The 22,025-nt window shown below is 45.9% G+C and overlaps 1 protein-coding gene across 1 annotated transcript in view; it reads left to right on the forward strand.

Annotated features, from left to right (window-relative positions):
* Positions 1–22,025, forward strand: part of GPA33 (glycoprotein A33) — a 39,119-nt gene continuing 17,094 nt past the window's right edge. Inside the window, exons 1-3 of the mRNA XM_050768444.1 lie at positions 1–378; positions 16,364–16,518; positions 20,744–20,960. Coding sequence (XP_050624401.1) covers positions 288–378; positions 16,364–16,518; positions 20,744–20,960 — 463 coding nt within the window. The 5' untranslated portion in view covers positions 1–287. The remainder of the gene's footprint in view (positions 379–16,363; positions 16,519–20,743; positions 20,961–22,025) is intronic.

Raw genomic sequence — 22,025 nt, forward strand, 5'->3', positions numbered from 1 at the left:
CTACCCCTTTGTGACCGGTCTAGGACTTTGTACACCTGCTAAGTAGGGAGAAGGCAGGGGAGGTGGCTGGTTTAAGGGGAACTCGAGGGAAGTAGGGAAGACTCCTCATGGGACCTTTGGAATAGGTGACGCATGAGCCCAGCCCCAGCTCACCTGCCAATCTAGTTGAGGAGCTCACCTGCCAATCCAGCTGAGGCTGGGCAGAGGTGGGTGGGAAGGAGAACTGCAGGGACCTCCAGTTGGGCCAGGCCAGAGGCTGCCTTAACCAGACAGCTCAGACCTGTCAGATGGCTGCCAGTGACAGGCTAGGTTTAGGGCAGAGAAGAAGCAAGACCATGGTGGGGAAGATGTGGCCTGTGCTGTGGACACTCTGTGCAGGTGAGTAGGCCCCTTTTCTGTCCAGCGCCCAGGGGTGGGTGAGACATGGGGACCTAGGGCTGAAGGAGAGACTCTCCCAGAGCCTTCCCAGGAAGGGCTTCCAGCAACCCAGCAGTGTTCCTGCTGGGCAGAATTACACATTCTGGGCCAGTGCCCGGAATCAGAATGGTTTTTATTTGCATATTAGTGAATAACATTCTAGCCCATTGCTGAAACGAAGAATTCAAAGTACTCTCAAGACCATATTTTCTTATCCCAAATTAGATTATAGGATCAGACACAGAATTTGACAGTGGGGACAAAGTATTTGAAATCCAAGTTGTCTTAGAAAATCCAGGGTGTGTGGATCTAGATACGTTCATTATCTAGTATATTAACATTTGTGTTAAAACCAGAGAAAAAGATGGGAAACTGAGAGAGAAGAGACAATGCAACTTATCCAGTAGCATTCTCAGAGCAAGAGAAGATTCAAACCCTAAAAACAAACAACAAACTAGAAGAGTCTTTTCCAAAGGCCAAAGCTCCTTGCCCCTTCTGGGACCCTGGTCATTGAAAACTCTGGGACTCGGAGCATTTCCCTCTGGGAGGGAAACCTTCCAGAATAAAATCAGACATTCATGAGCATATGGTTGAATCCAAATCAAGTGCTTAATAGCACAGTGTTGTGTGGGGACCTATGGAGTGTCTAAGGGTTAGAATGGAAGTCTTGGCATTAAGGTTCCAACTATTTTGCTGGGCATCAGAAGGAAATAGAATGGAGAGAGGGAAGTTGAGAGATGCAGGGTTTGGGAAAGTTTAGGAATATCTTTGGTTTAGTGTATTTGGCCATCACGTTGCAATTCAGACACTGTTGAGGGCTTCCAGGATCCAGCAGCAATGGGGAGGAGAAGAGTTATACCAGGAATCTCAGGAGCACTAAGCCTCGGGAAGTGGAAACCAGGAGACTGGTTTAGAGCTCACTTTTTAGCATACACAGGAAAGCTAAGGGCCACGTGGCCTACAGCTCATCTTGGTTCTCCCAGGTCCTAGATACGCTCATCTCTCAACACCTGGCATTGGGGCTCTTGAGGGAAGGGCAGCCTGCTGCTGGGGAAGGGCTGGATCACATGGTTTGGAGGAAGATCTGGGTAAGATCATTAGCTCAGGCTGGCTCAAGTCCATCGGACTGAAGGCAGAAAGCCCCTCATCATCCATCAAGATGGACTGGTTGGCTCATTCCTTTATCCGAACAACTCTTTACTGAGCATATAGTTTGTGCAGGCGCCATAGAAGTGAGGAGTCTGGAATTATTAGTCATAATTGGGCCTATCTCAGCCATCAGATTCAGGCAAGGAGGATGCTTCAGGGCCTGAGGGAGAGAGGCTGAAGGAAACACCCTTCCTCCCTGACTGGGCCAGTGATTCTCCCATCTTCTCCTGGTAAGCCAGAAGCTGCTCCACGCCTGCACCACCCCAGCTCCCAACACATAGCCCCACACTTGTAGTCTGGCTGCAACCTATGCATGAATGAAAAGAAGAAAATTTGGCTTAGAAAAAAGATCTTAAAACGAAATGCTCACCCAGCTTGGAGGGAAAAGTGGCCTTAAGTCTGAATTGCCTGGAACAGGACATTTTGCTTCTTCCTATGAGGAGGCAGGTGGCCCCTGGGGAACGCACCCAGCAGAACAAATCTTGGGCATGTTTTCAGACACACTGATGGAGTGTCTTCTACCTCCGCCCCATGCCCCCCCACAGCCTGCCCAGCCGAGAATCATTTGCCCACCACCGTTTCTTCCTCCATATCTTACATTAAGAGGAGGAAGGGACCAAAGAAGTGGGGCAGGAAAAGCCAGGCTTGGTGGTCAACTCGAGGCATATAGACAGAGTTTACCCAATAGTGAAATAGCCATTGCCACTGCAGGTGAGCAAGGAAGACCTTCAAAGGTTGAACAAAAGCAACCAGGCAGTCCTCCCCACCATGCGTCATGAGAGGACACCACCTCCTCCTTTGCACAGGTAGGGGAGACCCAGGTAGGAGCAGGGACATTAGGAAAGGCTTCCTGGAGGAAGTGGAGCTTCAGTTGGGTTCCAGAGGACCTACTGGGCTTCTCTTTTCTTTCTCTTCCCATCTGACCTTTCCCAGGAATTGATTCTGCTAAGACCTGGGCAGGGAAGCACTGTACTGATAAACGGGTCCCAGGACTCAAGTGGTGTTTGAGGAAGCAGAAGCTATTCATAGGGTCCCATGCAGGGGACACAAACATAAGGCAGTGCTTTTAAACTAGAGAGTTTAAAACCGACTAAGAGTTGGCCTTTTTTTTTTTTTTTCCTGTGAAACAGAGTCTCGCTCTGTTGCCCAGGCTGGAGTGCAGTGGTATGATCTCAGCTCACTGCAACCTCCGCCTCCCAGGATCAAGAAATTCTCCTGCCTCAGCCTCCTGAGTAGCTGGGAGTACAGGCATGCACCACCATGCCTGGCTAATTTTTTGTATTTTTAGTACAGACAGGGTTTCACTACGCTGGCCAAACTGGTCTTGAACTCCTGACCTCGCGATCCGCCTGCCTCTGCCTCCCAAAGTGCTGGGATTACAGACATGAGCCACTGATGATCTGCTTTTTATGATTACCATGTGCTGACAATTCTCAACAGAGTCAGTGACAAAACAGACCTCCATGCCTGGGAAATGATCCACCCGTCGCTCCTGACATTCCACTGCCATCCCAAGGGATCAAAGGGGGCTGACCCTATTGCCTCTTAACTGACTATGGTGTGGGCAAATGACTTCACCTTGCTAAAGTCTTCTTGCACAGTCTTCTAGTCTGAAATGGAGAGGGTGTAAAATTCACACTGTGCCCCAACAGGGCTATTATAGGTACTAAATGAGTTTGCACATGTAAAAATCTTAGAACAGTACCTGACACATAATAACCACTCAATAAATGCCAGTTATGAGTGCAGTTATTGTTATTACTGTGGGGAAATGTAAGTTACAGAAAATTAGTAGACTTTGGTGACCAATCATCTGAGAGCTCTGAGATGGCAGACACGTGCCAAGAAAGGGAGTCAGAGGTCGCTGTGGACGAACCCTAAATTATCACCCAAAAAGCCGCCATGTGCTGCCCCGTCCATAAGGCTGTTAGAGAAAATGCTCCAATGTGTGCACAAAATCAAGGCACTTCCATTTCAGGATTTTTCTTCAGCCACCAGACTTCATGAAAGATTTGACGTGCTGCCATGTACAGCTGCACGAAAAGGGATACATAAAGAGGAAAGTTCCAGGAGAAAAAAGTCACTGAACAGCTCTGCTCAGAGACAGTGAAAGCTTTGAAGACCCAATCTCCCTCTCACACACACTTACTTACACATCCCACCTTCCTAGAATGAGAGAAAGCTTCCTTGTTTTTCTAAGTTAAATGAGAAAAACTCAGGAGAACTTTAACCTGGGAAAGGTGCCTGCCTGTCAGAGATGCAATCAGGATTAAAATGTCCTACTCTAGTCTCAGTCCCAGCCTCAATGGGGAAAGGATGTAATGAATGGTCCATTTAAGAGGGGTAGGTGTTCAAAAGAGGAAGAATAATAGTGTAGGCCAGTGGCTTTCAACCTTAGTTGCCCATCAGAGTCACCTGGGAAGTGAAAATACAGATGCCCAGTCTCCCCCATACCTTCTGAGTCAGGATCCAGAGGGGCAGGGTCTGAGTTTCTCTCTGGTTGTTGAAAAGTTACCCAGGTGATTCTGATGTGCAGTCTAGGTGTCCAGACACAAATTGGAACTTGAGGAAAAGTCGGTTTAATGAACAGTTGCCTCTAATACACTGCATGTGACTTTCGGCTCCGTTTTGCATCATCTGGCTGCTTCTCTGAGTTACTGTCCAATTCCCTCAATTTAGGGGGCTCAATTGTATGCATTCTCCCACATTAGTGTGCATACAAGTCATCTGAGGATCTTGTTAAAATCAGTTGCTTCAGTATGTCCAGGGTAGGACCTGACATTCTGCATTTCTAATGAGCTCCCAGCGGATGATACTCCTGGTCCAGGGACCACAGAGTCTGAGAAGCAAGGCCATAGGGAAGAATTGGTTCATAGGCACAGGTGTGATCCTCATCTTGCCTTTGCCCAGCAGAGTCCCTTCTCAGGGCTTTTTGGTAATACAACCATGCTGCCTATTGTGATGCTGGTCACCAGGAAGCCTGGGGAAAGGGTGCCTGGCCCAGCATGTACTTGTAATCCTGGCAGTGTTTGACCTGGCTAATCTCTGCCTCGTTCCTGAAACACTCTATTCTGTTGGTTCCCATGAGGCTTCCTCTCCTTGTTCTCCTCCTACATCTCTGGACTTGATCTTTCCATGTCTCCTTAGCAGCCTCATTCTCCTCTGCCCTGCCATGAAATGTCAGAGTGCCCCAGGCTCTCCTATTGTCACTCTACATCCACCGCCACTTCCAAAGCTTTAGTTGCCACCCATTCCCAGCTGACTTATAAATTTCTGTCTTCAAACCCAGCATCTCTCCTGAGCTATTGTCTCACAAGTCCCACAGCCCACGTGACTTCTCAACCTAGATTTGTGGAACACTGCAAACTCTCAAACTGAAAACAAAACTCAGGATCTTTGTCCCCAAACCTGGGTCCCCAAACCTCTCTCAATAAATGACAAACTGTCCATTCAGGAAGGAAAACCAGAAATCTAGCAGTTATCTGTTACATTTTCTGTTGCCGTGTAATAAATCACTCCAACATTTAGTGACTTAAAATAATAAAAATCATTTATTTTGCTCTTAAATTAGCAATTTGGGTGGTGCTTGGCAGGGACAGCTTGTCTTTGCTTTATGCAGTGTCAGCTGGGTTGGCTTAACCAGCATTGGAAGACCCACTTCCAAGATGATGCACTCACTGGCTAACAAACTGGTATATAGTCCAGTTCCTCTCTCCAGGGGCCTCTCCACAGATGAGCTTGTGCCTCCTCATAACGTCATGGCTGGATTTCAAGAGAAAACATCTAAAGAGACAAGAAGTTAAAGCTGCTGGTTTCTTAAGGCAAAGCCCAGAAACTGACCCAGCATCGCTTCTGCCATATTCTGTTGAGAAGTAGTCACAGAACCCAACTCAAGGGAGAGAATAAGAACACCTTTTCACGAGAACAGTTTAAAAGAATTTGGGTACCACATTTTAAAACTGCCACATCACCCTTGATCTCTTTGTCCCCCACCTACAAATTCAGATCATCACTTTGTGTGATGATTTTAGCTCTCCAGCATTTCTTCAGTCTGCCCGTTTTTCTCCATTTCCTCTGTCACCTCATGCTCTGCACTGCCTCGCCTAAGCTACTGCCACGGCTGCCTCGCTTGCCTCCTGAGTCTGTTTGCCCTTCTCTTAACTGCTCTCCACCCTGGAGCCAGAATGGTCTTGTAAAATAAAATCATGACCATGTCACTACCTCTGCTTAAAGCCCTTTCGTAACTTCCCATGACTGTTAGGATAAAGACTCAGATCGTTGTCATGGCCGATAAGGGCCAGGCCCAGCCCACATTTCTGGCTGCACTGGCCATGTATGGTGTGATTTGAGTTGCTTGTAGGAAGGTCTTGATGGGGGCAGGAAATCTGGCTGAAAGGGCGCATAGCAGGATTTGTCCTCAACTACTTGGATGAGACAAGGAAGCTGTTTTTATTTGTTTTGTATTTGGACAAGTTTACTTGGATTGATAGTGGGAGGCTAAAGGATATCATATGGGGAATCATGTACCCCCAGGAAACCTGCCTGGTGCCATAGCTACACACAGGCTTGTGTTAGTTTCTGAAACATGCCTCGCCTTCTGCCACCCCCTGACCTCTGCACGATGCCCTTCCCTCACACCTCTTTTCCTATTTTCGAATGGTTCACTCCTGCTTATGTTTCAATCTCAGCTCAAAAGGCCCTTCCTCAGGGTACTCTCTCTGTTATATCCTCCCATCAAATGCATGACACTTGTTACTATGGTGGTTTTATATTTCTTTCTATGATTATTTATTTATTACCATCTGACTTCCCTGGAACAGTGAACGTGTGAGAGCAGGAACTGCATCTGTCACTGCCCCACGTTGTATTCCCGGAGTCTGGCATAGTGCCCAGGACACGGGCTCCCAGCAGCCGTTTGCTGGATAGGTGTTAATGAATGAATGCAGACCCTTCTGAATCGCCCCCGGCAACAGGCTGGCTGGCTTCACCACTTCCTATCCTGCCTTTCCTGCTTTTCTTCCTTCTCCAGGCTGCCCCTGCTTGTCTCCAAGCTCCGCATTCCTAATCTCACTTGCTTCTCTCAGAATGGTCCTGCCTCACTTTCCTTTCCTGGGTTTCATAGATAAGAGGCGTTAGCTAGTTAGGGAGATGGATTAATCCCCAGGTTAAGGTGACTTAGAGAAAGTCACTTACTGTGTCTTCCCTGCCTCTCAGACATCACCTGCATTTTAGCAGGAGTTTCTGTGCACTCTGTCAATGGTGGAAGTTTCAGTATCCCAACAGCTGGTATAGGACATAGTGGACTTGCGGGGAAGTTCAGTTGCCCCTCAAGCCACCCCAGGTTGGCAGCACTCAGGTTGTGCCCTCCATCGTCTTCTCTCTGCTTGCTCTGTGGGGCTTGTCTCTGTTCCCAGATCACCCTTTCTCCTCTCTGCCTGGGGCACCAACCGTCAAGCTTGGAACCACCTCCTCCCTGAGGTGTCTCCCTCTCCTCTCCTACCCAGTGACCTTTGGGCTGCTTCCTCCTTTTCTGCCCTGCTGAGTCAGGGATGCCATAAACACCGGGCATGGGCAGAACATGGCGACAAACAGACGCTTCCCATTAGGGCCATCACAAAGTTCACTGGGAGAGGAGCATAAAATGTTTATCCATTGGCTAGAGCTCACGCCCTGCACCTGCCCACCGACATACCCGTCTGCACTTGGGGAACGGGTGACACTTCCTGTGAGCAAAGCTGGCCTTCCACCTGTGCCCTGGCCTTTCCCCTCCTCTCAGGTCCCCTCCCAGGCTTGCTCCATCTGGTGTCTCCTGCACTTTCAGTCTCTTCCTTGCTGGGAGCACCTTCCCTATAACCTACAAACCCACCCCTGTCTCTCCATCTTCAATCCCAGAGGGGCTAAAGAAATCTGCTCAGGATCCTCTGTGCCCCTCTGGTCTCAGCTTTCTTATCGTCGAGTGTTAGGCGAGCTCCTGACAAAATAGGCTGCCCTCACTGTCTCTACTTCTTCACCTCCTAGCTGGCTTTATTGTTAAAAGAGGGCTGTATGTTTGTTGCAGAGCATTTGGGAAATGAAAGTACACATAGAAGAAATCTCAGATTGCTCCATGATCTCAGAAGCCACAGATAACTGTTATTAATACTGTATTTTGGTATATTTTCTTCTAGAAATATTCGCGCTCTCTCTGTCTGTGATTGTGTGGGATTGGGACACTGTTGTATGTACAGTTTTGCATCCTGCTTTTTTCCCTTATATATGCAGTCCTGCACCGTGAATTGAATCCCTTGGGAGCTATGTGAAGTTCTGCCTCCTCGATAAGCCTTCCCATTAAATCTCTTTTCCCGGTTTTAACTCAGCTCCTCCCCTCCCCCCCTACACACCTCGTTCTCTTAACACTTGCACTTTAACACTTAATTAGGCTCTATTAGGATGCTGGCTGACAGTAACCTCTGACTGCTTCCTGAGCAGGGATTGTGCCACAGACCACTCAATCAACAAGGCCTTATTAGGACCCAGCTCAGTGTAGACACGTTGCGGGTCGAGCCGGCGAGTGGTGGATATAAGAGAAGTCTGAGATTCAGACCCTGCTCCAAGGAGCCTGCCATCTGTTGAGTGAAGGAGCCTGACGCACAGCCCATATCAACATGAGAACTACATGTGCCTGGGACACATCTGCCCGAAGTGGCTTGGGAAAGCTAGCCAGCAGGAAGGGCTGGGGTGGTCCTGGTGGGCTTCCAAGATGGGGTGTGAACATACCTCTGATCATTTTCATGGTGCCTTGCACTAAACTAGGACATTGGGAGAATTTTATTGGATTGATTTGAATTTATAGATGCCTAAAGAATCATGTTGAATGAACGGTTCAACATTTATTGAGTCCTAAACCACCTCCCTCCTAGCCTCTCAATCTCTCCTCTCTCGGGGGCCAGTTTGAGAGCCTGCAGGGGCTGTTTCCCCTGCCTATAAAGGAAGGACAAATCAACCTGTGTGTGCGAACTGCCTTCCTCTCCCTAGAGACCAGCACTTTCTCAACACCAGAGCATGGTACTTGGTCCTGGGGCTGGCTGGGTCCCTTCTGGCCTCCAGAATCTCCTCCCTAAGAATGTGGTTTCTCTGAGCAAATGGATTTTCCTAAGTGGAGGCATTAATGCCAGTTTCCCAAGGGCTCACATAATGTGCTATGTATGCCTCAAGCCGCCGGTTCCATCAAGCATTTCATTATCCTCCAATGTATTACTTTCCATTTAGTTCTCAAGAGATCGTTTATTATCTTCTTAATAAACTTTAATTTTTTACAAGCAATCATCGAGACCTCAAGCTGGCTCTCCATACCGACCCCCTTAGGGAGGGGAAATGACCTCTCCCATTTCCAGCTGGGGTATCTTGCAGACTCCACTTCCCATCTCTGGGGCTCCTTTGGTCCTTTATTTTACTTTTGGTCAGTTTCCAGCAATTCATTGAATAGGTTCTTCCACCAAGTTTCTCTGGTTTTAAATCCTACCCATCCTGTAAGCTTAAATTCTCTATAACTCATTCATTTGCTGTCAGAAAGCACATATTGAGACCTTTTACGTGTTAGGCACTTTGCTGAGCTCTGGGGATATGAAGATGGAGAAAACACAGGGCAGTGGAGGAGAGAGACATGACAATTTAGATTGCCTGTAGAGTCCTTTATGTCCCAGGGTAAAGGATATGCACCTTATGTGAAGTCATTCAACCCTCTCACAACCTGGAGTCAGATAATATGATGATGCTAACTTTACAGTTGAGGAAACTGAAGCCCAGAGAAGTTAATTCAGTTGTGTAAAGTTACACAGTTAGGAAAAGTAAGAAAGAGGATGCCAACCTGGATAGTTTGGCTCCAGCATTTGTGCTCTTGGCCATGCTGCTGTATTGTATAATAAATTTTTATGAGAGAGAAGGACTAGGAGGCAGGAAGCCATGGGTAGTAGGTGACGCAAAGGACAGAGTTATCAATTCTTCTAGGGAAGGTTGAGGTATCTTCTTTAGGACGATGCATGTGCTATCATGCAAGAGATTGTTATGATTCCTTCCTCGCAAGTAAAGGCGCTTGCACTTCTAACTTGTATACCCCTGGAGGTTAACACATTGATACATTATTAGTTAGTAACACCTTACAGTAAATTAGCTTATCTGATGGATGCTCTTCTTGACCATCAGAAGAGCTCAGCCTTGACAGGGAGAGTAGGGGAGAGAGGATGGAAGAAAGAAAATATCTACAGCATGATGGGCACAGGGCAAACGGTGTGACTGGATGGGAGAGCCAGAACTACTGGGAGGAGGGTGGGCTCTGGGCAGCTGGAGACGTGATATTGAATGCCGACCTAGACAAGGAAGTAAAAAGCGAGGGAGCTGGAAGACTCTAAAAATGAGCTTCACTTCTCAACTTCCTCATCCCAGCTTAGATGTCCTACCTGGTGCTTTGGTCTCATTCACTGAGTAGGGGTGCAAAGACCCCCAGAAGAGAAAATGAGGGATGCAGCGCTAATAAGCATAAAGCCTGTGGAAAGAAGAAAAAGAAACTGGATTTATTCCAGATGGAAGTGAAAAAGCTGGTGATTGCAAACATCAGAAGCCTCTAAACCTACAAAAAGTCCAGCCAGATGTCTTCATTGCCAGTAATGTCAGAACAAGAGGATATTGACTGAATGGGTGGAAAGGATTTAGGCTAGCTATGAAGGATTCCCAAGATGGCTGTTGGCATAAAGTTTTTAAACACGGAATAACTTCTCGTCTCACATTATGGAAAATGTTAAGTGTGCCTCAGGGTATGGGATGAGCTTTTTAAGATCCTTCTCAGGTTTACAAATAACATCGAAAGAGTGCTCCATATTTGTGTAAGATTTTTTTTTGGAGACGGAGTCTCGCTCTGTCGCCCAGGCTGCAGTGCAGTGGCACGATCTTGGCTCACTGCAACCTCCACCTCCTGGGTTCAAGCAATTCTCCTCCCTCAGTCTCCTGAGTAAGAACTACAGGCGCACGCTGCCACGCCTGGCTAATTTTTGTAGTTTAGTAGAGATGGGGTTTCACCTTGTTGCTCAGGCTGGTCTCCAATTCCTGAGCTCAGGCGATTCGCCCACCTTGGCCTCCCAAAGTGCTGGGATTACAGGAGTGAGCCACCACACCCGGCTGGTTTTTTTCTTTATGAGCTCTTTCTTATTCATTCATTTCCATTTCTTCCTTCACAGGTCTAATAACATAAAATGGATTTTAACTCTCTGTTATAATGATCTCTAAAACTGATCTATTCTTTAGTTATAATCATTAGCAATTACTATTCCTTTTTGACAGCTCACCCATGGTGACGGTGAGTGCTGCCTCTTGTGATTAACTTCTACCAAGGATGCACCTCCACAACAGAGTATGAGATAAGGAAACAGAAGTGGCTCAATATGAAAAATATATGTAATAGTAACCATCATTTATTGATTATGAGTTAGGAACTATTCTAAACAAAGTACCATTTCATGTCACTTAATTCTCACACAACCCATTTCTCAAAGGAAAACTCTGTGGCACAAAGAGCTTAAGGAAACTGCTCATGGTTATACATGTAATAAAGAAAGGAACCAGAGTTCCAAAGGAGGCATTCTCGTTCTAGAACCTGTGCATTCAAATTCTATGCCACGCTGCCTCCTGAAATGGCCATGGAGAAGTTGTGCGATACAGAGCGGTACACGCTCCGGGATTAAAGTATCGAAGGGATGTTTCTGAACCAGAAGAAAGGGAGAGCTGGGAGACAGAAAGAAAAAGTGGTAGGAGTGGTTGATGGGAGTGTATTGCCCTCCTGGGAAGGGGATGTTCAGAGAATCTGAATACAGCCAATTCGGCCATTCCATTTGGCGGAGTCTCGCCTCTCACAAGGATGTGAGGCTCCGGAGAACTGTGAGGTGCTAGAGAATAGCGGGTGTTGTTTCTATGCAGTTGCCAGCCCTAGTTCTTTTCCTATATAAAGGTCACATTGAATTCTCTTCTATGAGCAAATACTGTACTTAGCATTTGGTTAAGAGGATCTAAGTGTATGTGTGAAGGTAGTGTATGTCCATTAACTTTGCTAGGGTAAGAAGATGACTTTGTGGGCATCTATCTTATCTCGCTGTGTAGAGCAGGGGGCTGGTTTTATATGCTAGGCACATATTAATACTTGTTGGTTGACTGAAGAAAGCAGAAGAGTTTCTGTGACAAGATTGAGGGGTGTGATGTGGTCAAGGACCAAAATAGGAAATAGATTCTGTTGACAGCCAAGGAAAATACCATCCCCCAGTCCCTGCAGGCAACAATTAGCACTTTTCCCTGACTGTTGAGCAGCAGCCCTATACCCTCACTAGGGCTGCCTCTATTTGAGGACTTGCCAGCAGCTCTGCCATTTGCTAGCTGTCACATCTAGATAGAGCAAAGGGTTTAACCTTCTGGAACCTCAATTATGTCACCAGTAAAATAGGGAAAATACAAATGTCTATCGTTAAAGAGAGTATGAAAATAAATGAGAGACTATCTGTAAAATACCTGTATAGTGCCTGTACCATTGAGATGTAATTAATATAACATGAGATTAACAGTAATTGAGAACACTCAGTAGAGTGACTCATTTTTCATCCATTGATGGTTGACTTAACATCTCTTTAATCTTGAGTGAGCAGGTAATTAGACACTCCATTGTCTAAAGGAATGACTTAGTGGGTTGGTTCTCTTTGATTCAAGAGTGAGAATTGTTACTATCAGATAGAATGTGCTTGAGTTTGGGGGACCAACGGTGCATGGGCCATTTAGGTTCTGCCAGTGGCAGAAGTCCCTTAATGTGTAGTCTGTGGCCAGGGTGATAGACAAGAACAGAATCAGTGTAAAGGTCATGGAGAGGCTTGAGAGTGGTCACCCTGAGGACAAGGCTCCAGGGAAAATGCCTTGGTCCAGGCAAGGACAGAAGAGGTGAGGTGGCAGTTATCATGACTACACCAGGCATATAAGGAATGATATCTAGACTGTCTGCCATAGCTGGGAGCTGGGCAGGTGGCAATGGAGGGCTCCATTCAAGCAAATAACCTTTTGATGAAGGGTGACTTGTTAGCAATGATGACAAATGTGTTTCCTTTTCTTTTCTTTCTTTTTTTTTTTTTTTTTGGAAATGGAGTCTTGCTCTGTCGCCCAGGTTGGAGTGCACTGGTGCAATCTCAGCTCACTGCAGCCTCCACCTCCCAGGTTCAAGCGATTCTCCTGTCTCAGCCTCCCGAGTAGCTGGGACTACAGGCGTGCACCACCACAGTCGGCTAATTTTTTGTATTTTTAGTAGAGGCAGGGTTTTACCATGTTGGCCCGCCTGGTCTTGAACTCCTGACCTCAGATTATCCATCCACCTCGGCCTCGCAAAGTGCTGGGATTACAGGCACCAGCCACCGTGCCCGGCCAGCGACTGTTTTCTGATAGATGAAGGTGGTGGAAAGACCACCAGTCACATGGAGGGTCATTTGATAAGTCCTGGCCACCTTGGAATCACCTTCTGGAACAATATCAGTGACTCAGGAAGCCAGCATTTGAACGAATTTTCAGGGGCTTCTGGCACTGGCGTCACCATGAGGAAAATATGCAAATGCCAGAGGGGAAACCTGTTTTTTGACGTCTTCCTGTCTCTCTCACTCCCAATATCCAATACTCCCTGACATATAAACTCACCCCAGGAGCTCACATGGCCCTCACTGCACAGTGCACATTCCGGGAGGGTGGCTGACCTTCACCTTATGAAATACTGCATACTGAGGTATGAACAGCCCAGATGCTTCACTGTTCCCCCCGAGCGATTTGCATTTTGAAAGAGAAGTGTGTTCATCCAGTTGGAATTTGACTGGATAGTGGAGTCTTCCAGCTGGGGGGGGTCTTCAGCAGGACATTTTCCTTCTTTATGCTGCACCATCATCATGGGAACACTCAGAAAGAACTTGCTCACCCTTCTGCCACCAAATCTACCAGCCCACTTGCATCTTTAGCCACATCCTGTTACAGTGGGTGGAGAGCCTGGGATCCCTTCTAAGGTCTGTCCTCCCATAGCACCGTACCCTCAGCCCCATTTGCCCTACAAGGACATCATTTCTGTCCCCATTGTCTCTTGGCTCATTCTGATCATCAACAAACAGTGTAAACGTATTTTTAAAATCATCATACACATATTTTGGAAAAAAGGGCGTAAACTCCTCTTGACCCTATAGCCTCCTTTAGCTGCTACAGTCTCCGTGCTCTCTCTGCTTTCCAGCAAACACTGTCTGCTTCCTCTTGTCCCATCAGCTCTTGAACTCACTCCTTTCAGGCTCCATCCCCACCACTCCACTGCATCCGCTCATGCCAAGGTCACCTCTGTGTGGCCACAGCCAATGACCATCTCTCTGCCCTCAGCTCCTGGTTGAACATGTCAGCAGCGTTTGAGTAGCTGACCTCCTTTGCTTTCAACAAACTTCTCCTGCTCTTGGTTCTCTTCCTATCTCCCTAGCCAGATTTTCCTACTTCTCCCTTACTGATTTCTCCTAATTTCCTCCATCATGAAGCACAGGAGTGTCCCAGGGTTCAGTCCCACATGTCTTTCCTATCTTCATGCACTTCCTTGGTGATCCTCAACATCCTCTGACCTTAAATGACGGAGAGCTGCTGACTCCCAAAGTTGTATCCCCATTATGTGCCTCTATGACACTCCAGACTCACATAATTGCCTCACTGCCACCTCCACCAGGGTGCCTAAGGAGCATCTCAAACTTTGCAAGTCCTCAAACAAACTCCTGATCTGCCCCCTGAAATTTCTTCCTTCCCTAACTGTTGTCATTTCAGTAAATGACAATTCCATTCTTCCAGTTGCTCAGGCCAAATCCTTCTATCTATTCCTGACTCCTGTTTTCCTCTAACACGCCAAATCTAGCCTGCAGTCAAATCCCATTGGCCCTACCTTCTAAATACATTCCAATTTGGATCACTTCTCACCACCTCCACCACCTTCACCTGTGTCTAAGACGTTAGCCCTCATCTGGACTATTGAAGTCAACTCTTGCATGATTTCCCTGCTTCCATTCTTGTTCCTCACTCCACTTCGATCTGTTCACCCCACATCAGCCAGAATGATCTTTTAAAAATGTATGTCAGGCGAGGCATGGTGGCTCACGCCTGCAATCCCAGCACTTTGGGAGGCCGAGGTGGGCGGATCACCTGAGGTCAGGAGTTCAAGACCAGCCTGGCCAACATGACAAAAACTCGTCTCTATGAAAAATACAAAATTAGCCGGGTATGGTGGTGCATGCCTGTAATCCCAGCTACTCAGGAGGCTGAGGCAGGAGAATCACTTGAACCTGGCAGGAGGAGGCAATTCAAGATCGAATCACTGCACTCCAGCCTGGTCAACAGAGCAAGACTCTGTCTCAAAAAAAAAAAAAAAAAAAGTACGTCAAATATATTTCCTCTGCCTAAATCTCTCCAGGGCATTTTCACTTCATTCAGAACGAAATACAAAGTCCTAAATAAAGGCTACATTGCTCTATGCAATCTGAGATCCGCCACCCCCCCCCAATTTTTCCACTTCATCTCTCCTCCTCACTCACTTCCCTACCACTACACCAGCTCCCTTGCTGTTCCTTGTGCATGGACTAAGCTGACTCCTGTCTCCCTGCCTGACCCTTGGTTAGCCTCTGCCTGGAAAGTTCTCACCACTGGGATCCAGATGGCTCTCTGTGCCAAGCATCTATTCTGTATAACAAACCACCCTGAAACTCAGTGCTTAAAACAATAACAATTTTTATTTTACTCTTGAGTCTTCAATTTGGGCAGGGATCTGCAGGGCAGCTCAGCTCTGCACCCCTTGGCATCAGTTCCAACAGCTGGGAGGCTGGGTTTGCTCACTCCCATGTCTGGGAGTTGAAGTTGGCTGTCCCAAAGGACCTCAGTTGGTGTCCCAAACACCGACACTTGTCTTTCCATGTGGCTGCTTACCTTCTTTCAGAATGTTGATGGTTTTCCAGGGTGAGCATCGCAAGGGACCAGGTGAAGTGAATGGCCTCTTATGAGTTGGCCTCAGAGCCACATAGCATCCCTTACACTAGAGTCACAGGCACACCCGGGCTCGAAGAAAAGGAACACAGACCCCACCTCCTGAGGGAAGAGAGGCAACATCACGTGGCAAGAGTATGTGTGATAAAAGATGCTAGTGTGGCCACATTCTTTTTCCTTACTTTGTTCCAATAAACTTACATGAAATAAACTCCTGTGAGAATAGGGCCCATCTCTTTACCTTGATATAATCTTATTCATAAAATTCTTTACCACATAAAAATGTTCCATAAATACTTGTTAAACAAGAGAATACATCATCATCACAACCTAAATGATGGCAGGTAATGTTTATTGAGAGTTTTCTATGTGCCAAGGACTAATAAAAATACTTACACATAGTATCTCCATTAAATTCCCCAATAACTCAAGGAAATAAGTGTTAGAGCTCCTGTTTTATTGATGAGAAAACTGAGGCTCAGACAAGTTGACACAGCTGGTAAGAGGTAAGGCTGAGGTTCGGGGCCAGGCAATTCATGATGCTGTGGGGTGGAGTTAGGTGGACCAAGGCACATGTGTTTGTCCTCATCGCAGTCTTGGAGGAGAAGCTGGTTGCCAGGGCCAAGGTGGCCAAGGTGGCTGTAGCTGTGGCTGGAGGCGCAAGGACAGCCCTGGGCATTCCCTCAGTGGTCCAGTGGGCAGTGAGTGGGTATGTCTGTCCGTGTCCTTTGCTTTTCTCTTCCACTGCCTACTTTCTTTCTAGTCAGGGTGACCGTCAATGCCATCACTGTGGAAACTTCGCAGAACGTTCTTCGGGCTTTGCATGGAAAGAGTGTCACCCTGCCCTGCACCTACCACACTTCCACCTCCAGTCGAGAGGGACTTATTCAATGGGATAAACTTCTCTTCACTCATACGGTAAGGATGCTTTACAAGTTCAGGCATCGTGGGAATGATTATCACCTGACCAGGACCTCTTAGAAGGCAAGCACTATGCAGTCTTTCCATAAATGATAGAATAAACACTGGCACGCAGGCTGGGGTGGGCGAGGAGGGAGCAGTGAATGTTGGACTCATGGAGGGCCAGAGTATGTCACTTTTATTTTGAAAATGTCACCTGCCCCTAAAATACCTTTCTGGTGGCCAATCTCAAATGACCTAAATTGTATCATGTGAGTCAGTCGCTCCTTTTGATTAGCATAGCCCTTGCTCTGAGGCCAAATTTTATTTTATGGGTTTTATTTTCCTGTTTGGATTCTTCTGGGAAGTGTGGAGGAGTTTTGTTTTATTTTCTATTTCTATTTTTAAATAGATAATATAATCTCATGATTTGAAAATCAAAACCTCATAAAAAGTGTGCATTGATAAGGCTCAGTCCCATCCCTGCTTCTCCTGTCTCACCCACCCTGTTCCCACACCCTCATCCTCTATCCTCCACTCTCCTCCACCCCCAGGCAGGGCATATACAAGCATGGATATATGTTTTAATAGATGCATTTGCATATATGAATATGTATATTTACATGTACTACACACATACTATTTTGCATTCAACTCTTAATACATCTTGGGCTCTTTGTGTATATGAGTATATTTATCTATCTCATTTTTCAACATTGCATAAGGCATTTCAATTTATGAAGGTACTATATGTACCATGAATGGACATTTGGTTTCTTATATTTTGCTGCTACAAATAATGCTGCATAAATATAAATACCCTTATATGTACCTCTCTTTATATATACATATATATAATAAATTATTAAAACTCTGGGTCAAAGGGTATGTGAATTAAACATTTTGATAAATAACATCAAATTGTTCTCATTAAATGTCTCCCAATCTTTATTTTCACCACCAACAGTGAGGACACCTATTTCTCCAACACAGAGCATTCTCAAACTGTTTGCTATTTGCCAGTCTGAGAAGTGAAAAAGCATCTCATTCATCATCAAATTAACATTTCTTTAATTAAAAGAAGTAGAGCATCTATTCATAAGTTTAAAAGTGATGTATCCTTTTAAAATGCAAACGTGCCTGGCAGAGATAAGCATTAGGTCCCCGACCTTACAGTGGAAAGACTTAGCTCTTTCCCTAACAGGAAAGAAGGGGTGGCCTGGAACACTCAAGGCCTCGAGCAGCAGGATGGATGGGGAAAGAGAGCAAGTCTAGGTCAGATGCATCAAGGGACCGTGATGGGCCACAGCCACCTGTCCCGACTGCACCCAGAGTCCCAGGGTAAAATCCCAGAGAGGAGAGCTGCTGCCTTTAGCTTGTAGGAGCAAAAGGGCACCTTCTCTTGCCATCACACATGTTTAGCAAGCCAGACATGAGGTCTCTGCCTGACAGTTTTCTAGGTGTTAAGGTAGATACTAAAGTTATTTTATTGACTGCTGGGTCACTTACTTCCAGAAGGATTTCAGGCAATTGCCTTGAGACCCTGCAAGAGTACAGAGAAAGGGTTTAAATATAGCCCCTCAAGGACATTATTGTGACAGGTCCTAGCAGGTCTTCTAGCCTGGGGGAGATCCAGGGAGGGAGCCTTAGGATGTCTATGATGGGAGGAGCGTTAGTGGGCAAAGGGTCCTGGTCAGAGCCAGTCAGGGTCAGAAAAGAGGAGAGCTGGGAAAGACCAGTATCCATGGACTGATCCACAGCCTGAGACACCTTTGCATCTCCCATCTTGTTTCTCCCTCGCTTCTCAGCTAAGCTTCCTGAAAGAGCTGTCTGCCTCAACCAGGTCTGTTGCCTCTGGTTGGGCGTATTGCACCCTGCACAAGGGTATGTGCTTCGTTAGCCAAGCCATGTATCCCAGCACAGGTTGTAGAGCCCCTTATTCTAATTTGCACAAAGCGCGCTGCATGCACAGACGTCAGACTTGACGTTGGGTCTCCACATTCTCTCTGTCCATCATGGTCTCACTTCTATACCTAACGCTCTACAGAAATCAACAGCAACCTCTTTTTTTGCTCAATTCAGTACACTTCATTCGGTCATCTTATTTCATCTCTCATTAGCATTTCACACCAGCAGCCACTTTCCAACCTTGGAGTCTTCTCGTCTTGACTTTCTGGCAGTCTTGTCTTGGCTTTTCCTCTTAGCTCTCTGAACTCTCCTTGACCCTTTGAATGAAGTAACTTGGAGACTTGCCATTTCTCTACTTATTTATCCCAGGTGGCTTCATCTAGCCCATGTCTCAGTGAACATTGACATGTCGTTGGCTCCCAAATCTTCATCCCTATTTGCACTAAACTGACCCATCTGGCTCTTACTGAATCCTCCACCTAGATGGATCTCCCACCGACACTCCAGACACCCCACATGTAAAAAGAACACATCGTTTATTCATAAAACATTCCCTTCCTTTGTGTTTCCTCTCTTGGAAATGACATCACCAAATATCCAAGCCAAAAAACTCTCACCCTGGAGGTCTGCCGTTCCCTAACCTTGTCCATCCGATCCTCTCCTGGTTTCATGGTCTCACTGGTGCCCCCCGTTTCATACTCCTCAAATTCATTTTATTCTTTCCATCTGCATTGCCGCAACCTTATCTGAGGACCCATGATTTTTTACCTGAATTGTTAAACTGATTTCTTAAATGGTCCCTTTTCTCCTTCCAAGTCACTTTCCATCCCGTGGTGAGAGCTGACTTCCTAAATACATGGCTCTCTAGTGCTTCAGGGTAAATGCAAACTGTTTAGTCTGATATACATGGTGTCTGACACCTGGCATTGTAGAATCTCCGGACTTCAGGCTCTGGAGCCAGAATGCCTGGTTTAAACCTCAGCCCTGTCATTTACTTAAACATGTGAACTTGGGGGAGGCATTTAACTTCTTGGCTTCCTCATTTGTAAAATGAGTATAATCATATACCTACTTCGCAGGTGTTGTGAAGATTCCATGAGATAATATACACCAAGTGCATAGACTAGTACCTAGCACATAGCATACACTCAATAAATAGCAGCTATAATCTTTATTGCTACCTGCCCAAGCTCACCCTCTCACCAGTCCCTCACTCACACACCTACTTCCATTCATAGTGAACGACTGGGGTTGATATGTTGCTTCCCACATCTAGTTCTTTCTCTGTGGTTCTTCCTTTGCCTGAAATGCCCAACACCTTTATCCTACTCCAACACTTACTCTCCCAATACCCCAGCCCTTTGCCTGGCTAAATTCTTAGTTGTTTTTAGGATTCAAGGCAACTGTCACCTCTCTGAGGAAGCCTCCCCTGACTTCCCAGTCTGGAAGTGATACTTTCTTCTGGGGTCCTAGAGATAATCATAAGATGTTGTAACGTTTGGTTGTCTATCACTTCCATTACTCTTTGAGTGCAGAATTCGTGAATTATCATCTTTGAATGTCGACACCTAGTAGATGCTCAGCTGTAATAATGGCTAGCACTTCTAGAAACTTAACATGTCACGCAATGCCCTGTCTGCTTTGTGTATACTACTACTTTAATTCTCACTACAGTCCTGTGAGGCAGGTGTTATTGTCATCATCTCCATTTTGTAGAAGAGTTAACAGAATCACAGGTCAAGCATTTTGCTCAAGGTCATCCAATTAGTACATGGTAGAATGGGGATTTGAATTGAAGCAGTCTGGCTTGAAAGTCTGTGATTTTAGCCATTACCACATATAATTTGATACATGATGAGTTTATCAATCAATCAGTACATTCCAAAGGCAAGAGTCAAGTAAATAAAGTGGGTTTGGCAGCCAAGGCTGGCTGCCCAGCAAGACACCTGGTACATGGAAGTGCTCAGTAAATACTGGTAGACTGAATGAATGAAGATAGGCTATGGAGAAAATGGAATGGATAAGAGAGATGCTGAAGATTACAAGAGGTGAAAGCGCTGGGATCCCAGATGGACCCATTTACCCACATGTGTACTGTGGTATGAACTGCCTAACTTCTTTCAATATTTTCATTTTAAAAATAAATTAAACATATATATATGATAAAAGAAATTCACAAATTAGTAGCATGTATGCGAGCTATTTGTTCTGAGGGGTTGACATGTCTATGCTTCTGGGTCCTGGAAACTGGGGGATGAGGGTGGTCAGGGCAGGCTGGAAGCACCAGGCAAGGGCCTTTGGGTGAAAACCTAGTGCCATTTCTTCTCTCTCCCAGGAAAGGGTGGTCATCTGGCAGTTTTCAAACAAAGACTACATCTATGGTGAGCTTTATAAGAATCGTGTGAACATATCCAGCAATGTTGAGCAGTCCGATGCTTCCATCACCATTGATCAGCTGACCATGGCTGACAACGGCACCTACGAGTGCTCCGTCTCCCTGATGTCAGACCTGGACGGCACCACCAAGTCACGCGTCCGCCTCTTGGTCCTCCGTGAGTGTCTCCAGTCTTTCAGGAGTTGCAGGAAGAGGGTGGGCTTGTGGCAGCACAGGGAGAAGAGCCCTGGTGATGAGACAAAGCCAGAGGCAGCAACAAGGAGCTCAGACTCCTCCCCTCGTCCAGGTTGTCTCCGGCAGAGGGACCGTTCCTCCCTTTGCCACTAAACACTATTCTGAGTTCTCCGCCAGTGGCCAACAGTTCTCGAGGACAGAGAAGGCCGATTTGGAGTGGTCCCTTGCTCTGTTGGTGGCCTTTCCCCCATACCAACTCCTCTTTTTCATGCCATACTTATTACAAAGATAAAGGAAAATCTTAAATCCTATTGCAAAGACTCATTGTGCCTTAATTGGGTGCACATCATGATTCTCTTGTATCTTTCCCTGTCATAACTTTGGCTACCCAGCAGAAATTCTTCATGCCACCATCTGCTCACCCCCATCCCTCAACACATACTCCATCAATCAGGTTCTACTCCCTTTGAAATGTGTCCCAAGATAACATTCTTTTCATAGGAATGACTTATTATTGGAATTTATAGTTTGGGAAGGATCTGAAAGATCATCTACTTTAATATCCTCATTTTGTAGATGAGGCCCAGAGAAAGGAAGCAACTGACTCAAAGTCAAATTGTTATTGGAAAATAACTGTTATTTAATGAGCACTTAGTCTATGTCCAATATAAGAAATGGCACCACTGCTGAGAGGTTGCAATGCTTTAAACCAAAACAAAGATCTTTTTTCCTTCTTCCTTTTACATACTTGATTGCATTTTATTTTTAATTAATATGTTTAATTTAAATTAAATTTATTTTAAAATTTAGTTTAATTAGTAATTAAGATATTTTAATTGCCATAAGGTGGTTGCCTGACATTTTGAAAGCATTATAGTGAGTCAAACTATACAACTGTGCAAACTAGCATTGTATAAAGGATAACTAAGGTCTCCTTCCACCCCACCCCCTAGAGAGGTAGCCAATGGCAGCACAGGTAGGTATTCCGTATTTTCCTCCTGTCCTTTCAACACACACACATTCCTGCGTACTTTTTTCTTTTCCTTTC

This window comes from Macaca thibetana, chromosome 1, assembly GCF_024542745.1.
Source record: "Macaca thibetana thibetana isolate TM-01 chromosome 1, ASM2454274v1, whole genome shotgun sequence".
Classification (NCBI taxonomy): Eukaryota; Metazoa; Chordata; class Mammalia; order Primates; family Cercopithecidae; genus Macaca; species Macaca thibetana.